Below are 23,051 nucleotides of genomic sequence, written 5' to 3'. Positions count from 1 at the left end.
ATATAAGTTATTTGTTACCTACTTACCTTTCTTAATCAAACTTGGGCTGTGATTTATGAATTTTTTTGTTATTATTTCAGATGATTTATTTAGATTAAATAACTCTGGCTGTTGAAGCCAGAAAGTATTTTAGTAAATTAACCAAAGGTACTTGTGCTTTGTATTGATTCCTTTTTTTTCTTTCTTTGCAACTTTACCTACTTTTTAAATAAAAGACTTAAAAGGCATTTTTTCAGTAATACTTGTTTTTTTCTTATTTATATTTCATCAAAAAACAGTTTAGCCGAGGGTTTTAGCAATGTATGTTTATAAAAATAGAGTTTTATGGAAAAGAAATCACGAATGTATTTGTAGGTATTATAGTTTTCTATTTTATTTCTGTAAAAATTCTTTTTGAAACAAAGTTGCAGTTTGAATAAGATTGTAGAATAAACAGGAATTTTGAATTTCAGTTTATCGTCCATTGTATTATCCCTAAGGATCCGTGATAAAGCTAGTCCCTAAATCATTAACTAAATGCAAGCATATATAAATATAAAGCACTAGTTATAGGGCCTAAAGAAGGTGAGGATCAACAGCCTCAAGATGCCGGAGAAGGTGTTGAGACTGGAGAGCATAGTGGGGGCCGAGGCCATGGAGTACAAGTGGCCTCTCACTATTGGCAAGGGCTCCCTCAGGGGGGCAGAGGATGAACACGATCAGGTATAGGCAAATTTAAGAAGGGGAAGGTAGGTCGTGCTAAATTCCGTAAAGGTGTGAGTTTTAAGGTTTAAAAACATTAGGTAGTAGAATGATAATATTCACTAAATATGTGTTTTCCTTATTGAATAGAACTATACCTAGACAAAAAAAAATTTTAAAAAATATTTAGGTTTTGAAAAAAAACTATTTTTTTCATTTATTTTAAAAATAAGGGGAGAGGGGTATCATTGCTTTATGGGCACTTTGAGGGAAAGCACTAATATTCTATTCTATATCCTAATCTTTTTGTTTTGTTTAGGCATCTGAGATAGTTGAATCTATAAAGTGGGTTGGTAGCGAGTATAAAGAAATTTCAGACGCAATGGGGGATCTTCTAAATTCTTATGACAGGTATATTATATTTATATTTTGACAACTTGATTAGTTTGAACTTCGAATGTGAGTTGAAATCTGCTACTTTTGTCTTGAACTGTTCTAAGGCATTGCTCTAATTCAACGTCCCTAACCGAATGAAACATTATGAAAACTCGTATTAGAAGTTGTCCTATTGTTGATATTTGCCATTTTTGTCTTGAACGGTGCCAAGACATTCCTCTTATTCATTAATACTAACTTCTATATTCAATGTAATATTGTACAAACTAAATTTTTAACATCTTTGACTAAATATTACATGTTTGATACTAGAACCCATTACCTCTGGGACAACTAGCGAACAATTTAGTTTTAATAGTTATTTATCGCATTGTATTATTGTAAACTTTCCGCGGATATTAAAATTAGAAACTATGTATAAGATTGATTCCAGTTTTGTTAGTTCCAAAGGAATGAAAGCCCGGGCTAACATAATTGGTATTAATATTTTCATTCTGATTTTATTATTCGTAGAAATCTGTCTAAAATATGATACGATACATGTTTTTTTTCAGTGTGGCTTAAAGCTGGTTCTACTCCAGCGGATATTAATCCGTTTCAAAGCCATACTGGAAAAAAAACATTAATTTCTTATTGCAGGCATGACTGGACTTGTATGAACCGTCTTGTGGCAACATTTAACAATACTGTCAAGAAAATCCGGGAGAGAGATAAGAAGAAAGAGAACCAGAGGCCTTCCAGACAAATGCTGAGACATATTTTACAACAGGTACAAGCTCTTTGTTTTTGTATGTCTGTTCTATCTTATATAGGGAGCTGCGGGAAGAAACATTGGACTGTAACTTTCTCTAGTAACCCAAAAGTTTAAAACAAGTTTTCTCCATATAGTTTGGTCTGAAAACTTGAATCAACTACGATAATTTTGTTCTACATCATTGGGTATTTAAATCATTTAAATGCTTCAAAAAATCACGAAACCTTTAAAAGTATGGTGGGGGTATATTTTGTTTTTTTCATGTAACTGAAGGATAAGAAGGGGAGGAAAAGGGGAAGGGGGTTGTCCATATATTTAAAAAATTAAAAGCTTATATTTATTTAGGTTTATAATACTGCCATTAGTGATCCAAATGAACTCAATCATTATGAACCCTTTACACCCGAGGTAATTTTTTTGTAAGATTTTTCATAGGTTGCTTCAAAGTTTCAAGCGTCGTTAATATTAAAATTAATTTATTCTTTCTCCTCAGGTCAAGGGTTTTTATTCTGCAAAATTGACCCTACTAAAGGGGAGGAGGTGGTTAAAAATTGAGAGAACTGTAAACATTTTTGCCTTTTTCTCACCTCCTTGGTGAAAAAATATAAAATAAATATGTGGTAGGGGGGATAAAATGAATGAAATATAGAGTTTTTTTAAATATTTCCCCCCCCCCCCCCTCCTTGGTGGAAAAAAAAATAAGGGGGGGGGGGATATAAAAATTGTAGCAGGGGAAAAAAAATATTGTGCAGAATATACAACCCTGTCTTAGCTTTTATTCAATTTAAAAATTGTGTTTCATATATACTTTTTGTTTAGGTTTATGGAGAGACATCATTTGAGTTGATAAATCAGATGATTGATCAGATTAGCCCAATCAATACAGACAACAAGTTCCTGGATTTGGGTTCTGGAGTTGGACAGGTAGGTTTATTTAATTTTCCAGGTGGTTTCCCTTTAAGTTTCAAGTCGAGCACCAAAACCCTCCCCCCTAATTTTTTAAAATATTGAAAAAAAGAGGGAAGGGTGGTTTTTCCATTGTAAGTTTTTTTTTGGTCAGGTCAAGTTGTTTTAGGTACTTTTAGTCCTGCAGGATTAGGGCATTGCAGGTATGGGTCACTCATAGTTAGAGATACCTATTAAAAAAAACAACCACTTTTGTTTTCATTTTTTTGTTGTTGATATATTCTTTATCATTCGACCACAGCACTTTTCATTTTAATTTTTAAAAAACTTCATCTTGGGGGAGATTTTTGCCCTGCGGTGATTTCTCTTGGGAGAGAAATAGTTATAAATCTTGACATCACCTCTATGAATCTTCACTGTAACGGAGAACCATGTCGTTCCTGTAACTTTTGTATAGGTATAAATGAATAAATATTATTTGTAACTTAATTTTGTAGGTTGTTTTACAAGTTGCGGCTCTAACAGAATGTCAGCTGTGTGTTGGTATTGAAAAGGCTATTATTCCTTCAGGTAGGCTACAATACATAATATTTAGTAGAGTAGCTAATCTATAATTTCATATGTCAGTCCGTCCGTTTGCTACATTAGAGAGTTAATGAAATTGTAAATCCCGCCAATTTGTTTTCTTTTTCTTTCTAGATTAGATAAAGGGAATCGTAGCTTCTGCAATATTGCGTAAAGTTGTGAATAAGATTCCAGTCAAATAAGCTTATTAGATCAAACTGTTTTTAAATATACGTTTACGAACAGCTAGACTTAATAATCGCATTTGACTGGAAGCTTACTCACAATTTTACGCAATATTGCAGAAGCTACTAATTTCTTTGAATCATTTAAGACAAACTTATTATTTTCTAATAAAGTTGACCTTTTCTTTTTCTTTGAAACTTGTGATTTTGATATTCAAATTGAATTCAAATACATGTTATAACTCTACAAAAAAAAATGTAGCGAAAATTTTATTTTAAAAAAGTTTGTCTCAAATGATTAAAATTTTAGAGTTCTACTCCTATTTTAAAGTCTTAGAACACACACCTTAACGAAAAATCCGCGCAAAAATGTCTCCCTTTATACTTGATTTTATAATTGTTCCATTGCCAGGATTTTTGAGATGGTTATTCCTAGACCGATATCGTTTCATGTAGTAGAACTGAAGCATTTCTACAATAAAAGTCTAAAAATTATTTAACTTCATAGTAACCCCAAAAATTAAGTTCTGATTTCGGAATATCCTATTTTTTGTTTCTTTAAAATAGAGTAATGTTACGTTCGATCGTCACTGTACTTATGATTTGTTGAGCTTTCATAGATGTTGTCATCATTGTTTTCTATTTATTTAAGGTCGAGCTGTAGAAATGGATTCTCTGTTTCGAAAATGGATGGCTTGGTATGGAAAGAAATACAGTCCTTACAAACTATATCAGGTTAATGTCCGTCCAGGGATAGGACAATAGAGATAATCTTTAGTAAAATTATTAATGTATAAAAAGGATAGGCAGGTTTACAAAATGCATTTTACGAGTACAGATACTTAAAGAAGTGTTATTTTTTTCACATGTTTTCGTTGCTTATGATATAATTTGAATATTATTCAAAGTAAATAATTTTCAGAATAAAAGTTTTTCAACTATCTAACGTTACAGTAATAAATGAATATAAAGTAAAAAACTTCAAAGAATATTTGAAAGATGCATATATCACCAGGTTTTTTTTTTATAGATTTAATGAATACTGATATATTTAGGGTGACTTTTTGACTCCAGAACACCGCAAAACGATCAGTGAATCTACAATTGTCTTTGTCAACAACTATGCCTTTGGTCCTGAGGTAGGCTATATTGTATACTAGTAGCTAGGGTTGGGCCGGATACTTTTCGGCCGGATACCGGATATCCGGCTTTATAAATTTGTCGGATATGCGGTATCCGAATAGTTTTGATATCCGGTATCCGGCCGGATATTGAAATTGGCCGGATATCCGGCCCAAACTTACTAGTAGCGCATCTTCTCTATTATTCTCTACACAATATAGATACATACGTATATAGAATATAATCTTTGCCTTTTTTTCATTTATGCCTTGCCTTTTGGGTTTTTCTATACATAAAGTAAAATACAAGATTTTTTATGTAAGACTAGCAAGTTTTAATTAAAACTAATTTGTTAAGGTTGATCACATGTTGAAGGAAAGATTTGCAGATTTAAAGGATGGGGCTAGGATAGTCTCCAGTAAACCTTTCTGTCCGCTTAATTTCAGGTACATTATGGTGTTTAATCTATAATTATAACTCCTATAATTTTTTGGTCTTGTAAAACAAATTGTTTGGTACATGAATTATAGAGATCAGTTAAAATTTCCACAAAACTCTTAATTTTTTCTAAAATAAAAGTTTCTTTTTCTAGGATGTTTCTATTCTAAATGTACTAAACCAGTGGCATGCTAAGGGTTTTTCCAGGGGGCTGTGATGCCTTGCTGGGATAAAAAAGGAAAAAGCAGACATATCCAATTTTAATATTAATATTAGTGTTGACACCCCCTATCTACATTCTACACGCTCATATGCTAAACACATTTTACATTTGTCGTCAATTTAGGTTGCTAATATAATCCTCAGTTATTGGCCAATACGTTTCTCTATGGTCAGGGCTGGGGATGGTATCTTTACATTAGCCAGCCGGAAGAAACATTTCTTCATGGTATGCGAGAATCTCTCACAATTTCCACGTATTCTAAATTTATTATCATTATGCATGCAGTGTCCTATAAAATGTTAATTTTATTTTCAGGATTACAGAAAGAAATCTGTCTGATATTGGAACTATTATGCATGTCTCTGTCATGGACCCTCTACAGGAATAGATTATTTTAAAATAACCAATATGAGCAATCTTAGATTAGATATTCTTGGAGATAATCCTCAAAGAATTAAGTATATCATATAAGTCATGTTTAGGTTAAGTTGGGACAATAGGGATTAGGCTTAAAGAAAACGCGTTATTATTGCTAGAAGAAAATCCTTTAACCCCGCAAAAGTTCAAGTCCGAAGTTAAATGACATTAGCTCTACTTTTCTGGAGTTATTCCCCTCCCCTTTGCTGAAACTGAGAAAATACCGTTTCACCTTTCCCTTACAAGGAAAATGTATTCAAAAATGAATCTTTGCCTGCAGGGAAGTGTTAGCTGGACGGATAAACCTGTCAGTTACTACCTTCATCTCATTGACAGCACAAAGTTGGAGAGATATTTTACCAAGCAACAGTCACATCATACTATTAGATCCAGGTAAATTTCACTTAAAACTTTTTAAATTGAGTTCTAGTTACAGCTCCCGTCTTCAGTTCCGGGGGTAACTGGTTTGAATCTTTTATCAGCACCACAAAGATTTGATGCTTTGATCTTTCTTAAAAATATAAAAATTAAATACAACGAATTTTTTTACTGTGATTTAAAAGTATATGGGTGAAATCTTCCTCCTTTTTACCTACCCTGGTATTTTGTTTCAAGATACGTGTAATGAAACATGAAATCCTTTTCAGGCGAACCGGGCATAGTCTGCTGGACATGGACAGCGGCAGCAACGGCAGTCGTAGTCGGGCTTCTTCGCTGGAAAAAGAAGCGGATTCGCCGCTGCTTAGCTCGGGCAGTGGAGAGGATAGTGATGCGGTTGCCGGCAAAAAGGGTCGTGGCTCCAGGGGCGGAAGTCGGGGGTCTAAAAAGAAGTTTACCAAGAAGAAGTCAACGCCAAGAGTGGATGGCCGTTTGTCTAAGGTACTGAACATTTTGTATTTTTTGTTTAATTTCAGCTTTTATACCCAGCTTTGATCATTGCTTACCAATGCCCCAAGAGGCTTAAAAAACTGGTTCTAATTTTATGATTGTACATTTTTATATTCGTAAAACTGGACACAATACGATGCTAGGCATAGTTTTTCGTATGGATAAGAACCGGTTTTAATCCACCGGATTTGAATGAATACGAGAAAAGTAAATTATTTTGTTTAGGTTCAGAACATGTTGAAGAGCCTGGAAGGAACAGAGATGGAATTAGAGACAACACCAGATACTTCTGTACCACCAAGTAGAGGTGAGACGTCCAAGCGTTTTATTGATGGGGGGGGGGGGCGGAAAAATGAAGGTTTTTTAACGGTTTTAGCGAGGGGGGAGGGGGCTAATCTATTGTTTTTATTTAAAATTTTGAGGAGGTCAAAATTAGGGGTTTAAAAGTATTACATTAGAATCGAAAGTTTTTTAATAACGTTTTCTTATTCGTTAGTTTAACAACTTGGTGGACTTAATTGAATTTTGATTGGTTAGTTCACTAAGTTAAGTGTCCAAACGTTTCAACCATAACTAACCATTAGAAAGAACTAATTTAAAATTACTTTTTTTTACTTTCAAACTCATAAATCGAAGGTGTGAAATGTTGCTTAAGGTTTACAAACTATTTTACCTACTTGTATTAATTTCACATAAAACATAAAATTTATTGCAAATATGATTTGTCTCTGTTCTTAGGGGAAAGTCCGCCAAATTCTGACTCGCCGGACACCGGTGGTTCAGCGGGTTCTGGCAGACCCGTCAGAGAGGCGGTAATAAACGCTGCCGCCATCACGGAGGCTCAAAATGATATTTACAACAACATCGGAAAACGGTAAGATTTTATACTAGGCATTGAGCAATTAATTTACTTATCATTAACTTACCGATCTCTAATTTTCTAATATATTTTTTTTCTGAATTAATAATTATGTAAAAAGTTCAAACTTTTTTACACTTGAAAAACAATGTAACTACTTTTTTAAAAATCTTGATTGATTAGTACACTAGAAGTGTATAATCTTTTGATTTTATTCTACAGAAGGGGTATTTTTGTTATATCTTAAATGGGGATGTTCACTGGTTCAGTAAATCCACTTATCGTCTATTGTCTTCCCCCCTTGTGCGATAAGGATGCTGTGTCCCCCTTAAGGTGTTAGGACATACAGACAGGATAGTTATAGAGCAGCTATAGCAAAGATAATCTACCTGAGTCTGTATCAGTAGAGTTGGATCTAAGTTTCCACTAGAAGTCCAGAGAAAGGTGGCCGGTGGATAGGGTGGGAGTTAAGGTCTCCAATACTAGGAGTAGGCGGGCATTTATTTCTGCAATTGGAAAATTCTGGTGGGAGTCTTGATTGTGATACCTAGATATGAAGTGTTTTATATAGGACATTTGTAATTTGTTGGAATCCTAAGCAACACCCATCTTATCTAGGCCCTATTCTTCCCCCCATAAATTAGTACAATATGGGTTAATACTAGGAAAGAGGTTAGATTGTTAATTTACAATATTAAGAGAATTAGCTGCCTACCTGCTGAATGAATCTGGTCAGCTTAATTCTCTATAGAGCTGGCAGACATTATAATTAAGCGGTCTGAAAAATGAAAATCTTAAATTGCTATTTGCACCGCGAAATTACAATGTCTGCTGCAGTGAGCCGCATGCAACCCGTCTGTTCTTCTCTGGTAACCTAAAAGTGTACATGCATTAGCGTACATGACACCCCTAAGATCACTGGTTATTGCTTTGCTTAACCCTTTGCTGACGGTTTGGCCGGACATCTGGCCAACGTTCAATGTCTAGCAAATTACCGGACATCCGGCCGAATAATCGGATATCCGGTGGGATAATCGGATATCCGTCATTAAAAATCAGCCGGATATCTGGCTCAACCTTAGTTTAAAGTCATTCTTCTGGTAAGAGTCAAATTATTGATTATATTTATTTACCAAGGACGACAAAAATGCGAGGGAGAGGAAAGTACAAACATCTAAATGAAGGAGAGAGACTTCCGAGGCAAACCAAAGCTACAACAACTAATAACAAAAAGGTATGTTTTTTGTGCTCTTAGAAAAAAAATTTAATATCTTACTTATTATAGAATGATATTAATGATTTATGCAACATTTAGTTACAATTTTTAAACCGTAGTAACTCTATAATCTATCATAACTAAAAATTACAGGAAGTTTTAAACATTTTTAACTGTTGATCTTTAGCTTAAATCTTATTTCAATATTTATTACCTAACCTTAAAATGTACTATTTCAATTTAAGCATACCATTAATAAAGCAATAGACATCGAATTCTTTTTCAATCTTTTAAATATTATGCTGTTTCCTAATTTACTGTTGTTCAGGCTGTAACAAAGAAGGGAGCAGTATCTGGACTTGATGAACTAGACGCAATGCATCAGGAAACAAAAGCATTAACATTATTAATAACTATCACATATGGAAAAGTAGTTAGATATCCATGTGTGTTTTAATAATTTTTCTTTCGAGAAAATTTCGGCTATTCTTTAATGGGGAAAAGGGAATTTCTTTCTTGAAATGGACATTCAAAGATATACCTAATATTATAAAAAAAGGATAGAGAAAAAATTTAAGTAAACTTTTTGAAACTAGGATATCAAATTAAATTTTGTAAAACAAAACTATCATTTTTTATGCACATTATTTTCTGATTTTAAAGTTTTTTTTTTAACTTTTGACCCACAATTTGCAGATCAAACTTCTTTTGTCACAACTATTTGCCAATACAACTTTTATTATCAAGTGATAGGACAATTGACGATAAATAGATTTTTTTCATTTGATAGCTGTTATATTTTGTTGAAAAGAGAGATTTGTAGTATCCTCTCCCTTTAAATATTAATACATGGCTGTCATATTAACAAGGATAACAAAAATCAAAGCAATATTTGAAATGCATGTTATGACCTGACAGGAAACTATGACCAAGATAAACGAGTACAATGAGAGTACAGTGCTGCCGTTTGGCTGTACAACTGAGAAGCTCAACATCCTGCCACCTGAACAAATATTCCATGAAGAAGTTCCATATCATATACAGACAGGAATCAATATAACTTCAAGTCGTCTTTTTTAAAAACTTACTTTAAGATGGTCATAATTAGAATAGAGTATTCTAAATATATTTTTTTACAGATTTTTCCTTAAAATATACCTATTATTGCAGTGTAAAACTTAAGAAGTTAGATATAAATTTTAAGTTTTATTCTCATAAATTCTATAGGTAATTTTTCTATAACATAAATTGTATTTAAAAGCCAAAATTGACTGTTTACAATATTTAGCTTGAATATATTAGAAAAACAATAAAAAAATATAGAATTTAATGATATAAATTCAATTGTACCTAACTCAAAAAATAAAAGGGGACTATCCACGAACGAGAGCAAGTGATTTTTAAGCACCTTTCAGCATTGATTCTAAATGTTATTTAGGTGAATATACTAAGGTTATGTTTAATATCATTATATCAATTTAAAAAAAATAAGTTTCACTATAATTTTCTATGAATAAAACTTTGAAATGTTAAGCATTTTTTTATCAAATGCTTTGTTGAGTTGAACGGTTCAAATAAAATAACACGCCAAAGCATAATCAAATGTTGTAGATTACGAAAGTACACTAATAAAACTGTTTACAATATTACAAGTTACCATCCCTTGATCTAAATTAAAAATTTTTCATTAGATACTTTTGTGTCACAGCAGTTTGAATTCACCAAAACATTCGATGATATTTAGTTTAAAAATTACTAACATTTTGAAGCTTTATTAATATAAAACAAAACTTATTTTGAGAAATTGATATAACGATATTAATCATAACTCTAGTATATTTACTAAAAGAACATTTAGAATCAATGCTGCACAGTTATGGAATCTCGACCACAAAGATTTTTTTATCCAATCTTGACAAGTGAGGTATTTTTGGAAAGAGGAATATACATAGAAAACGCCTATGTAAATTAGAAAATCCGCAGAAATCATATTTGCAAGTTATTTGCAAAAATCTGCAATGTTAATTTGCAAAATTAATTTCATGCCTTAAATGACAGATTTAGAAAAAAATCTTTTTATGAAATGTGTTTATCTATAAGTTTAGAACATACTTAAGGCAAAAAAAATTTCTTTATTGTTACTTTTTTCACCTTATATAGGAAAAAAAGCAGTTTCTCACAATTTATGATAAAAAAAGGTATAGGAACAAAAAATATGTTTTTTCTTGATGTAAACACAATAATTGGCATAAAATCTATCATCCTAAATGTAAAAATCAGATATAGACCCCTTTTTAGAGCATATATAGTGCAAAAAGTAACCTAGACATTTTTGCAAAGTATGAAAATCTAAAGAAAATAGTTCTTTTTGATTTTGATATACATATCAGATAAATGTATATAAAATTAGTGATCAAAAACTATAAAACATGTTATAACTTTTTTCAACCCTATCATTGATTAAAATGCACCTTTAGGTTTATTTATTACCAAAGTTGCACATTAAAACTCTTTTTATTAAGTTATTAAACAAAATAAATTCAAATCAACAATTAGGCGTCTTTTATAATGCAGTAGACCATTTTGTAGTTGTTTTTTTTTGGCATTTATTTTGTTTAATTACTACATAAAAAGAGTTTTTATGCACTACTTTGGTAATTCTTAAACCTAAAAGTGAAATTTAATCAATGACAGTGTTTAAAAAACTTTTAACATGTTTTATAGTTTTTGATCACTAATTTTATATACATTTATCTGATATGTATATCAAAAGCAAAAAGAACTATTTTCTTTAGATTTTCATACTTTGCAAAAATGTCTTGGTTACTTTTTGCACTATATTGACTCTAAAAAGGATTCTATATCTGATTTTTACATTTAGGATGATATATTTTATGCCAATTATTGTGTTTACATCAAGAAAAAACATGTTTTTTGTTCCTATATATTTTTTTTATCATAAAATGTGAGAAACTGCTTTTTTCATATATAAGGTGAAAAAAGTAACACTAAAGAATTTTTTTTTGCCTTAAATATGTTCTAAACTTATAGATAAACACATTTCATAAAAAGATTTTTTTGCAAATAACTTGCAAATATGATTTCTGTGGATTTTCTAATTTACATAGGCGTTTTCTATGTATATTCCTCTTTCCAAAAATACCTCACTTGTCAAGATTGGATAAAAAAATCTTTGTGGTCGAGATTCCATAACTGTGGCTGGAAGGTGCTTAGAATTACTTGCTCTCGTTCGTTGATAGTACCCTTTTATTAGTAAAAAAAATGTTTATCTAGTAAGCTAGAGATCTTAGGTTGTGATGCAAATACGGACAAAAATACATACCCCAGTTATAGAATAGCTGCGCTACTAAAGAATGCAAAGAATTTATATTGATATGTGGTGCACAGGAGAAGATAAGATCCCACACGGATTACACATGTTGTTGGAAACTATGAAGAAACAATATCTGGCTATGATACAAACTATGCAAAGCAAACAATATTCAGATAATATTATCAAGGTAAACAATCTTTGTTTTTTTCGTTCACCATCTTCTAAGGGTTCTTTATTGAAGTAAAGGGCAGAGAAATAACTTAAAACTATCCCAAGATTTAAGTGAAAAAGTGGAGCGGCCTAAAATCATATTTGAAGCTTCCCTTAGATAGAGAACCCAATAGTTTCAATAGTTATTGAGATCTTGAGCTTCAGGCAGAAAATCCTTATTACTTCATATAAAAGGATTACAGAGGGTTGGAAGTTGATCTAGATGCCTTGTCTTTGGTTATAAACCGAATGCAATAAAGACTTAATGAAAAGGGAAGGAAACCATAAAGAGATCCTGTATAACAATGTGTTAATACATTTACAAACAAGACAGAACTTAAGAAATATTCCTTTCTTTAAGCATGCCTTTAAAAAGATATATAATTTAAAATTAACACAAAACTCGGAATTTCAATCAAAAATTTGTCTTAATGTATTTTTTGGACTTTTCACAGCGGTTTTTTTTTAATTATTGGATAGAAAATACGAAAATTGATTTATTTTAAACCTTTTACTATCAGGAAATAGAGCGAGAGAAAGCGAAAAAAGAATCCTTGCAGAAAAGAATCAAGCAGTTGGAGACACAGATTGACGGCCTTATTAAAGACAGCCTAAAACTTTTAAAGGTAGTCAGTTTTTAATAATAAATCTTTTGGGTATAGTCTCTTTCGTGATAACGCCTCCTAAGGGGCGTTTCATCGTATTTTCACAGTAGATTTTCTTCTACATTTGGGGGCCCCTAACCAGAGCTTTTTTACACTAAGTAAGTAAGTTGGTATAATAATAATAGTTTGATCTACTGCAATTTTTGAGAAAAGAATCGTCCGAATGTTGTGATACTTGGCATAATTTTTTATTTACATTAATATATCTTGTAGGGTATAAGTAGAAGTATAAGTAGACTGTACCCCTGTAGGGACTCTAGATTAAGACCCATACTTAACCTAACCTGACGGGAAATAGTATATGAAATATGTCTTTTTCTAAAAATATTTAAAATCTTTCTTTTATAGGCCCGGATATCACGGTTAGGAGTTGAGACAGAGAGCCCTCTGGAGTTTATAAAGCATGCCAATACTATTGTATCATCACACAGCCAACTACTAGAGAAAAGAGATGGCCTGGAGGATGAAATTAAAAGGTATTTTTAGCAGCATAGTCCCTCTAGAATAAATGGATTTTATTACTACCAGTACCTAGTCTTTTTATCAAGTTCAGTAATATTTGAAAGATGAAATGCCAAGCTTTTTATATGCATTACTAATATTTCTAATAATCTTAAGAATCATCATTTCTAAATTAAAAAAAGGTAAATTATTTTCTCGTATTCATTCGAATCCGGTGGATTAGAATCGGTTCTCATCCATACGAAAAAACTATGTCTAGCATCGTATTATACCACCCAGTTTTCTACAAATATGTAAAATTGTACAATCATTAGATTAAAACCAGTTTTTTAGCCCGTGCCTTCGGCACCTCAAGGCTAAAGCAACTGGTTTTAATCTTTTAATTGTACATTTTATATCCGCGGAAAGATGTTTATAATACGGTGCAAGAAATAACTATTAATCATATTATCAGCTCTTAGAAAGATTGTTGAAAACCCATCTTTTGAATAATATGTACATTCGGCTACATTTTTCAAATGTTACCTAATCGTTGCAGGAATGCTTGAGCAAGGTTCAAAATCGTTAGGGCAATTCTAACACGCTTTAATTATTTAGACTGGAACAAGAACAAAAAGAATTAGTGGAGCGAAAAGAGAAAGAACTTTTGGAACAGTTGATATCACAAAGAAGTGGAGGGGATGTCAATTTATCTGAGTTAAGAAGTTACGTTCAGGTTAGTTTGGGTTTATCTTATGCTATAAAAGAGTAAAAAATATTTGTTTAAAATATTACACAACACAAAGTTCAATCAAGATTTAATTAAAGTACCCAAAGTTTTTGACCCTTTTTATAATGTCAGTGCAATTATAAGGTATAGGAAAAAATCACTCCCGGGTCAAATCATTTGATTTTAATAATGATGTTTTGACATAGTGATACAAATATAATTTCTATCCTCTGTAGAGAGAAATATGGAACTGTCTGGAGTCTCGTGGTAGCAGCACGACTATCCAGCCAGTGCTAGAGATCACTCGCACCACTGTCCACACTGTCAACAGCTGTAACAGCACCCAGGATACCCCCATGACCACCAGCACTGGTGGTCCCCTGCCCAAGTTGTCATCTGAAGTGACCCTTACAAAAGTTGGTGCTCCGGAGAAGTTGAAGGATAAAGATAAGGTAAAATTAAAATCCTAATAAAGTAACAGGATGTTTGTCTGTTTGTGCGTCTGTCCCTTAAGATCCCGATGACCTTTATCGCTTTTATTCATAAAAAGGACGCGCACTAACTATTCTATTCCCCAACAAGGACAAAAATCAACACATGAAGCTCCGAATATTTTCGTTTATTTGCATAAACATCATCAGGGTCTAAAAAATATTAAAATTTTTTACAAAAAAAGTATAGGTAAGAAATTGAATAACATAACAAATTATTTAAGCAAAATGGTCAAAATCTAAGGCAACAAGGACAATTATATCAACAAAAAGCGTAGTAACAACAGGACTAAATTTAAAATATGTAATACAAAATTTCTATAAAATATAACAACTTAAGTACATGGTTAGTATTTATATACATTTTAAAAAAAATAGCATTATCTTCGTGCATTTGGGGAAAAATTAGTTTGATAAAAATACAGGCGGTCAAAATTTGGGTGGTTGTTGTAAATCATCTGTCTAAAGGGTTAAATAACTATTACAAAAATGTTATATATAATAAAGACAAAAAAAACATTTAAGTACAAGAAAAAATTTTAAGTTTGCAATTGGCAATTAATAATTTCTGTTTACTCCAATGCAAAGATTACAGTATTTTTTTTCTAAAATCCAATATTTTTCACAAAAATCTAATAAAGTTTTATCTTTTTTATTTAATTTCTCAATTTCTCTAATTTCTCGCTTTTTAGATAAAAAATTAGAGTGGGGGGGGGGTTGCTGGTACCTCCCTTCCTGCAAGTACCCCTAAGGAGCCTCTAGGGGCGCAGCGCTAGTTAATAATATACTGCGGTATTATCCTCTTATAAATTTTTTTTTCAATATTGAAAATTTGAGTACCCCCCCCCCCCCCCCCCCCGACAGCGAACTATGAACTCTGGCCGCAGCGCTCGGCTCCCTAGCCTGCCTAGCCGCAGCTCTCGGCCCCCTTGCCTGCCTAGCCGTAGCGCTCGGCTCCCTAGCCTAAAACCTAACCTAACCTAAAATAGTTGTTCGTCGGTAGTCGGGGGGGGGGGGGGGGGGGGGGTACAAAATTGAAAAGAAATGAAAAAAAAATTTCTAAGAGGATAACGCCTATACTGCAATTTAATTGCTACATTATTCATTAAGACAGCTTACATAAAACTTTTGATAACAGAAATCCAATAACAGGTACAGAAAAATTAGGAAAACATAAATAAATCAAAGATTTCTAAAAAGTATTTTTAACGTTTGAATATTTTATTTTATCTACATGATACCTAATGATTCTTTATTGTACATAATAGCAGTTTTTATGATATATCTTGAAAAAATACTGGGATTCATCCATTAACCATTACTTTGTAATGCAGGACAACAGCTTTACACTGCCACGTATGGAGCTGAAGCTACCTGGAGAAAATTCTTACTCCTATGCAGAGGAAAGGAGAAGTGATCATCAGGTAAACTACAGTTTTAAAGTTTAGCTTATAACTTTAAATGATAAACAATGAATTTATAACTCTAGATGGCCATTCAGGCACAATAATCCGTCCAACTTTAAAAGGAATCACTATGTGTAGGTATATTAGGTCAGATTTTATGTGATCCAATAAAACCAGTGCCTAATTTTTTTGTAAACTTTCTAACTAATAATGTAGTCTGATTGTTACTTCCCAGTGTTCCAACTAGTCCAAATTAGGGATTAATAATCAAGACTTTGTGTATTTATTGGAAAACTCACTTGATTGGCGAACCCAAAGAGTAGTAAATTTAAGAGGAGATAAGTCACGTGATATGTTGAAAAAATAGCGGCAAATTCATATGTTCAGTTCAAACAGCTGATTAATTTTAAGGAGAGAAGTCACGTGATGGACGGAAGAAATGGCGGGAAATCTAGCAGCCTAGGACTGTCAGATGACTATGAGGACAGGGTGAAGATGATCATAACATCGGAGCTGGCCAAGGAGGGGGACAAAAAGATGTCACCGGTTAAGGATGCAAAAATGATGCAGGTTTGATTTTTTTGCAAAATCGGAGACCGAATTTTAAATTATTTTGTTTAGAAAAACTATTTTATTTACTGTAAATGATCTATCATCGAAATTCTTTATGTATCTTCTCTTATTGAATACTATACCTAGTATTTATTAGTAAAGGTTTCACACGGCTGAGTGTCACACTTTTTCAAGTTTTATATTATTTTCACGTCTTATGTCTTTAGGATCATGGAAGACGTACCGTCCAAAATGGGCCATCGCCAACCAGTCGCGGCCGTATTGACTCTGACCCGCGCTACCCGTCAGACTATCGCTCATCCGCCGGCAGCGGTGGGGTTGATTACCGTTACGGAAGCAGTGGCTTGCCGCCGGATTCACGTTATCGCTCAAGCGGAGGAATGACTATCGGGGTGCCGCATGATTTGCGCCGCACACCATCCGATCCCCGTTTGATATCACCGCACAGTGGAATTAGCCCCGTAGATTCGCGGTTGATTTCACCGCACGATCGCCGATTAATATCTCCGCATCATTCATCTATGCCAGCAGATGGTCGGTTGATCTCCCCGCATTCGTCAGAACCGCACCACCCCTCTAGTTCGTCCTATTCCTCAAGTAGGCGTAGTGCGCCCTCGCCGCTGGATGTTAGAGCGGGTGGGGGCAGTGGCCCCCCTCCCCCAAGATCCTCTTACATGGACAGACCTTACTTAGGAAATTTTCATCATTTCAAACTTCTATTGTATAATTCTTTTAATATCTTACTAACCAATGAAATGAAAAGTATCTTCATTTCATGGATGCTTTATCTAGATTCAGTTTAGACAAAAAAAAGAGTTGTTTTATTAAAGCTTTATTAGAAATGAATGAAAATTATTTACTAAATCAGAGAGCAATTCAGTTGAAGTAACCAGAGTATCTGATCCTAATTCTAAACATTTATCCTCACAGGTAGCACTTATGAAAAGATTATGCTGTGTTGTTGACTAAAGTGTTATCATGTATAGGAATGAGTTACATCGTTATCCATAGAATGACAAGGAATGTTTTATTTTATGAGCTGTCGTTCTACATCAAATGAAATAATTCAATGCCAGATATCAAACCCTCGTTTTAAAAACCGAATAATATAGGGGATATTAAACTTTAAGAAATAGATAGATAGTCTGAAAGTAAACAAGGATGACAACATCCATAAAAGCGAAGCACTGAAACGGTAGGACAAACGGACTTTAACACTTGTATAGTGTCAGAACTGAATAATCAGAATGTAAATATATAAGAGTCAAAGCAAAATTATAAGTAAATTTGATGAAAAACTGCTAGATACAGGATAATGTTTATGGACATAACCTAATTTTTAGGACTTGATTATAGAGATGCTTCGCTTATAAAATTGTACTTTGTTGTCCTAGGAATCAGTACTCAAAAAATCAGATCAATCGGATAATTCTATCTGATACAAATTTTGTTGTTAAAAAAGTTGAAAATCAACATGTTCAAAATGTACGTACGGACATTCTAGTAACGATTAGGTATAGAGTTGCTTCGCTTTCTAAATCGTGCCTAACTACTACAGGAATCACCATTCAAAGTTTGAAATCGATAGGACAATTTTAACATGCCTAAATAAACGAAAAAAGCTATCCGTTACAGACGGATGGACGGACGGACCGACCCTAATTATAGAAAAGCTTCGCTTTTAAAAAATCAGTTAGATAGATATGCCAATAAATGACATGTAAATACAAATTATTGTAGGATCTCATTGACATGTCAGTGGAGAGAGCCCTAGCCAACTCTCACAATATCCCCAGCTCAGTGTCCAGCAGCATAGGTCCCGGGGGAGCTTCACAACAGGGATCAAGGATGTCTTTGGTTATAGAGGAGAGTATAAGGTGAGTCTACACTATTATTGTCTGAAAGATCTCGGAAATGGTCGACTTAAAACCGTTGGTCTGCATGTTAATCAGCATTTCTAATATTATGCTTATCTAGGCCATTTTTCATCTAAATATTTTTTGTCATTTTGTAATAATAGACAGATGTCAGACCTTCACAACCTTAATAATTTGCGGAAACTATTTAATATCATTTTCAGACTATTCTATAGGGTTTTACAGCTACTTTAGTTGCTTTTCACATTTTAAAAGTCTTAAGGTTTACTGAAAGGAGTAGTAGCACAAAATGCATTTAAACTTGAATTTAGTTAACTGCATTTTTTCCCGCTCGATGGTTTAAATTACAGTTATATACACAAAAACAGCTTGACGACTAATTTATTTATGTCTAGTGATTGTTATTTATTGTAATCCAAAATTTTACATGTTTGATGGTATACTTATAACTTAAGCTTGAAATTATTTTTCTGAAATGCACTTCATGCAAATATTCCTTTAATCTTGTTTATTATTTTAAAGATCATCAACTTTTAATGAAACTATGAAATGATTTGTGTCTATCTGTCTATTAGGAAAGAGAAAGAAGCCGCAGAGAAGCAGAGGATGGTGTACAGTGCTGTGGTCAAGTCAGACTCCATGATGGAGGGGTTAGCGATCCCGCGTGGTGGTGGCGGAGGAACAGGTCCTAACCAACACAACTCAAGACCTAATAGTCTTGACAGAAAGCCAGGTTGGTGTCAAATTAAAAGTTCATGAACAGGCTAGGTTGATTTGTAACAAGATGGATCCTTCAAAAAAATGCATTAAGGACCATTTTATATATACTAGCGGCTTCGCCCCTAGCCTCTAGGGGCTTTGCCCCAAGAGATGACAAAAAAAATTCAAAAAAAAAAATAAGAAGAACTAAAGAAATCTTCTACAAAAGAAATTTTCTACAAAAGAATTCTTCTACAAAAAAAAAAAAAAAAAAAAAAAAAAAATGGGGGGGATTTTTTTTTGTTTTTGGGGGGGTTGGGGGTGTCCCACCCCCCAAGATTATAGCTTAAAACCACCACAGGACCAATAGGTATATACCCTGAAGAGTAGAATCCAATCGGTTCAGCGGTTACCGAGATCTTAAGGGACGGACAGACGGACAGACATCAAGCTACTTTGTATTATAGACTAGCGGCTTCGCCCCTAGCCTCTAGGGGCTTTGCCCCAAGAGGTGATAAAAAAAATTAAGGCGAAATTCGTAAAAAATTAATATTTATTGTTTTTAGTGAGAGAATGTTGCTATTCTTTCATTCAAAATAAATGCTGGAATAAAAAATATTTTTGAACAAAGGACCAAGGAAATCTTCTGCAAAAAAAAAAAAAAAAAAAAAAAAAAAAAAATGGGGGGGGGATTTTTTTGTTTTTGGGGGGGTTGGGGGTGTCCCACCCCCCTAGAAAATAGCTTAAAACCACCACAGGACCAATAGGTATATACCCTGAAGAGTAGAATCCGATCGGTTCAGTGGTTACCGAGATCTTAAGGGACGGACGGACAGACAGACGGACAGACGGTCAGACGGACAGACGGACAGACATCGTTCTACTTTGTATTATAGATATGTACATTTGGTTATAATTAAGAACACTTTGACTTAATAAGAGCATTTGACTACAACCCAACACCCAACTTTATGGAATTACGCGAAAAAATGACCCTCTTTTTATAGAATGTTAAAAATAAATTAGCTTTGAAAAATAATATTTCTCGTAGACAATGGTGGAGGTAGGTTGTGCTAAAATTCCGTAAAGGTGCGAGTTTTAAGGCTTAAAAACAGTAGAAGAACAATAAAATTTATGTTAACTTTTAAAAGAAAATTTGGGTAATTTTGTCTATAGTTCTTTTCAATAAGGAATACATTTATTTTGGAAATATTATCGTTCTACTTCTATTTTTAAGCCTTAAAACTCAGAATGTATTTTGTCCGTCTACAATCTACATGAAATTTAGCTTAACATTGCCAGTTTTGTTTGGATTTTCAATTTTAAAAAGTATAAAGACGTTGTAAGGGGTTTCTATGTTTCAAAATGAGAATTTGTTATAAAATATTATTATTTTAAAAACATTTAACTAATAAGAGTGAAAACTTTATTTTTTTGTATTTAGGTCCAGTATTGCCCCAGGTGGAGGGTCTAGCTGCCAGGTTCGACTCTTATCTGGAGAAAACTAAGGTAAATAATGTTGCAAGTCTTTTTTATTAAGGCTAGTTTACTTGTATGTCTGTTTGTTTGCCTTTCTGCAACGGATAGCAATTATAAATACATATCATATTGTTACATATCAAACTTGATTTAAAAGCAAAAATATTTGTTTTAAAAAGATACCTATCCTCTTTCTCATATATTAAATTGCCGTCTCTGATTCTCCAAAATTGTTATTTTTTTTTGACCAACAGTTTATTACTTTTCTTGGAGAAAAATGTTATCAATAAAATGAGAAATTCAATGGCAAAATAGATTTTCTTTAGGTAACATCTCCCCTCCCCCTACTTAACTCATGCTGTAATTATTTGATATCAGGACAAACCTGGCTCACGTGGAAGTGCCAACACAAGTGGATCTCACAACACATCTGGCGAAGGATTGGGCGCCAGGTTCTCTTCGCCGGACATGCCGCCGAATGCGGAGCGAGGCGGCCCTTTTTCATCCAGGTATGAGAAGTTTTTGTGAGAACTGATCAATTATATGTTATTACCTAGGTACCTATGATGTGATCAAAGACCAAATGTGTGCAATAGAAGTTAGCAGAAGAAGACATGATCAATGACCAAATAATGGATTCTTCTGATAACAGTGATCACTGACCAAAATTAATATTTGTCAAATATATTTTATCTATGTATTTACTTATTGTTTTATGTCTTATCAATTCCAGAGAGTGATTACCAGTACATCTCTGGGGTTTTATTTTATGCTCACACTAATGCTATTTTGTGTATTTTAGAGAGGAATGAAATGACTGGTTTCAGCTAGACCTAAAGTTACATTGTGTGTGCACACGCGGTGAGTCACACCAGTTTTATAGAACTTCTCAATGGTACCAGAGTTTTTGGCAACATTTGAAAAGATCTACGACTCAATGTAACGAAAAATCTAGCTTAAACTTGTTAAACTCTCTACAAATAAACTGAATAATAACTGTGTCATAACAACTGACGTTAACAAAAGACCAAAGCTGGAATAAAGCATAAAAACCCCGGGGATAAAAATGGGAAGTAACGGGCGGAATGATTTTGACGGGGTCAATAATCAGAGAGATTTAAATGGTGTAAACGAGACTGCAGGCGGAGCAGTAGGAGGTGGGGACGACAGACAAGTCCTAAACAACAGACCAAATCATGTAGATGGACTAAATGACGACGGTATTAGCGATGCGACTAATAAAAGACCAAATCATGTTAATACATCTAATGATAACGGTAACGGCGGTTCTGACAAAAGAACAAATAATGGCGTATTTAGCGGAGATCTTGAGAGATCTAAGGGCGTGCCCGAGGGGGCAAACACAGAAGCGAATAAAAGACCAAAAGATGGGTCAGGCGGACCAAATAGCGAATTTCTTAATGGAAGAATAAATTATGGTATTGGAGGCGGAGCAGAAAATGGTTTTCTTTCTTACAGGGAAGACAATATCAATAGTAGCAACAACAACAATAATTTTTACAACGATCGCGATAACAATAGACCAAATATGGATAGATTTTTTAATAATCCCTATTACAGGGAAGATAACATCAGAAGTGGCGCATACAATAGTAACAGACCAAATAATGGGGGGTACAACAACGATTATTACAGTTCTCGCAACAACAGGGATGCCGAATTTACAAATAACGTTGAAAATCGAAGCGGATACAATTATAATAGATCAAATAATGGTATGCACAATAACGATCCCTACAATGTCCGTAATAACAGGGATGCCGACATCACAAGTAGCACATATCAAAGACCAAATAATGGAATTTATGGGGGAATGAATAACAGGGATGACAACAATACAAGTAGCGAATATAATAGACCAAAAAATGGTGATTATTATGGCGGGGCTAGGCCAAGAACAAACAATGATACTGACAGACAAAGACCAAGACTCAGTATATTTGAAGACATTCCCAGACAGAGACAATTTATATTTGAGGATGACCCAAGGCAGGGAAACAGATTGTTCGAGAATAGACAAGATTACTATAGAGGGGAAGGAAGAAATACAATACCCACCCCTCTCCTACATGAATTTCGCGAATTTTCCACCTGGGAATCCTGTGTTTTAGCATGGCAACAAACTACAGAGTTGCCGCGCTACAAGCAAGGATATGTTCTTGCAAATGACTTACCAAAAGATTCCGACAGATATGGTAATTCTCTGAGGGAAGATTTATATAAAGCTTGCCCACCCCATACACTAATTAACAATGATAATGGTGTCGAACTCGTGTTAAAATTTCTTAGAACCCGCTTCTATGTAGATGAAGAAAAAGAAATATTTGAAGTGAAACGTCAAATGTCACAAATAAAACGAAAAAGCGGGCAAAATATAAATCAATTCATTATCCAATTTGATAATCTACATGAAAAGGCCAAACAACTAGGGATAGAAATACAAAATGATCGCCTTTTAGCACTAACACTATTTGAA

The 23,051-nt window shown here is 33.5% G+C and overlaps 1 protein-coding gene across 1 annotated transcript in view; it reads left to right on the top strand.

Annotated features, from left to right (window-relative positions):
* The first annotated feature begins 59 nt into the window (after nucleotides 1–59).
* gpp (DOT1 like histone lysine methyltransferase grappa) overlaps nucleotides 60–23,051 on the top strand; it is a 40,926-nt gene continuing 17,934 nt past the window's right edge. The window contains exons 1-31 of the mRNA XM_080145524.1: nucleotides 60–147; nucleotides 547–702; nucleotides 1,001–1,092; nucleotides 1,717–1,846; nucleotides 2,177–2,239; nucleotides 2,651–2,755; nucleotides 3,235–3,307; nucleotides 4,139–4,221; nucleotides 4,542–4,625; nucleotides 4,966–5,054; nucleotides 5,585–5,644; nucleotides 5,960–6,079; nucleotides 6,334–6,565; nucleotides 6,800–6,881; nucleotides 7,313–7,448; nucleotides 8,571–8,667; nucleotides 8,978–9,039; nucleotides 9,573–9,699; nucleotides 12,060–12,170; nucleotides 12,715–12,819; nucleotides 13,207–13,334; nucleotides 13,918–14,035; nucleotides 14,266–14,481; nucleotides 15,855–15,944; nucleotides 16,338–16,496; nucleotides 16,706–17,192; nucleotides 17,368–17,429; nucleotides 18,240–18,376; nucleotides 18,952–19,109; nucleotides 20,520–20,584; nucleotides 20,933–21,063. Of these exons, the coding sequence (XP_080001650.1) occupies nucleotides 586–702; nucleotides 1,001–1,092; nucleotides 1,717–1,846; nucleotides 2,177–2,239; nucleotides 2,651–2,755; nucleotides 3,235–3,307; nucleotides 4,139–4,221; nucleotides 4,542–4,625; nucleotides 4,966–5,054; nucleotides 5,585–5,644; nucleotides 5,960–6,079; nucleotides 6,334–6,565; nucleotides 6,800–6,881; nucleotides 7,313–7,448; nucleotides 8,571–8,667; nucleotides 8,978–9,039; nucleotides 9,573–9,699; nucleotides 12,060–12,170; nucleotides 12,715–12,819; nucleotides 13,207–13,334; nucleotides 13,918–14,035; nucleotides 14,266–14,481; nucleotides 15,855–15,944; nucleotides 16,338–16,496; nucleotides 16,706–17,192; nucleotides 17,368–17,429; nucleotides 18,240–18,376; nucleotides 18,952–19,109; nucleotides 20,520–20,584; nucleotides 20,933–21,063 (3,719 nt within the window). The 5' untranslated portion in view covers nucleotides 60–147; nucleotides 547–585. The remainder of the gene's footprint in view (nucleotides 148–546; nucleotides 703–1,000; nucleotides 1,093–1,716; nucleotides 1,847–2,176; nucleotides 2,240–2,650; nucleotides 2,756–3,234; nucleotides 3,308–4,138; nucleotides 4,222–4,541; nucleotides 4,626–4,965; nucleotides 5,055–5,584; nucleotides 5,645–5,959; nucleotides 6,080–6,333; nucleotides 6,566–6,799; nucleotides 6,882–7,312; nucleotides 7,449–8,570; nucleotides 8,668–8,977; nucleotides 9,040–9,572; nucleotides 9,700–12,059; nucleotides 12,171–12,714; nucleotides 12,820–13,206; nucleotides 13,335–13,917; nucleotides 14,036–14,265; nucleotides 14,482–15,854; nucleotides 15,945–16,337; nucleotides 16,497–16,705; nucleotides 17,193–17,367; nucleotides 17,430–18,239; nucleotides 18,377–18,951; nucleotides 19,110–20,519; nucleotides 20,585–20,932; nucleotides 21,064–23,051) is intronic.

Source organism: Acartia tonsa, chromosome 13, assembly GCF_053477335.1.
Source record: "Acartia tonsa isolate MP-2025a chromosome 13, ASM5347733v1, whole genome shotgun sequence".
Lineage (NCBI taxonomy): Eukaryota > Metazoa > Arthropoda > Copepoda > Calanoida > Acartiidae > Acartia > Acartia tonsa.
Note: the sequence above shows the minus strand (reverse complement) of the source record. Positions and strands in the feature narration are given on the sequence as shown.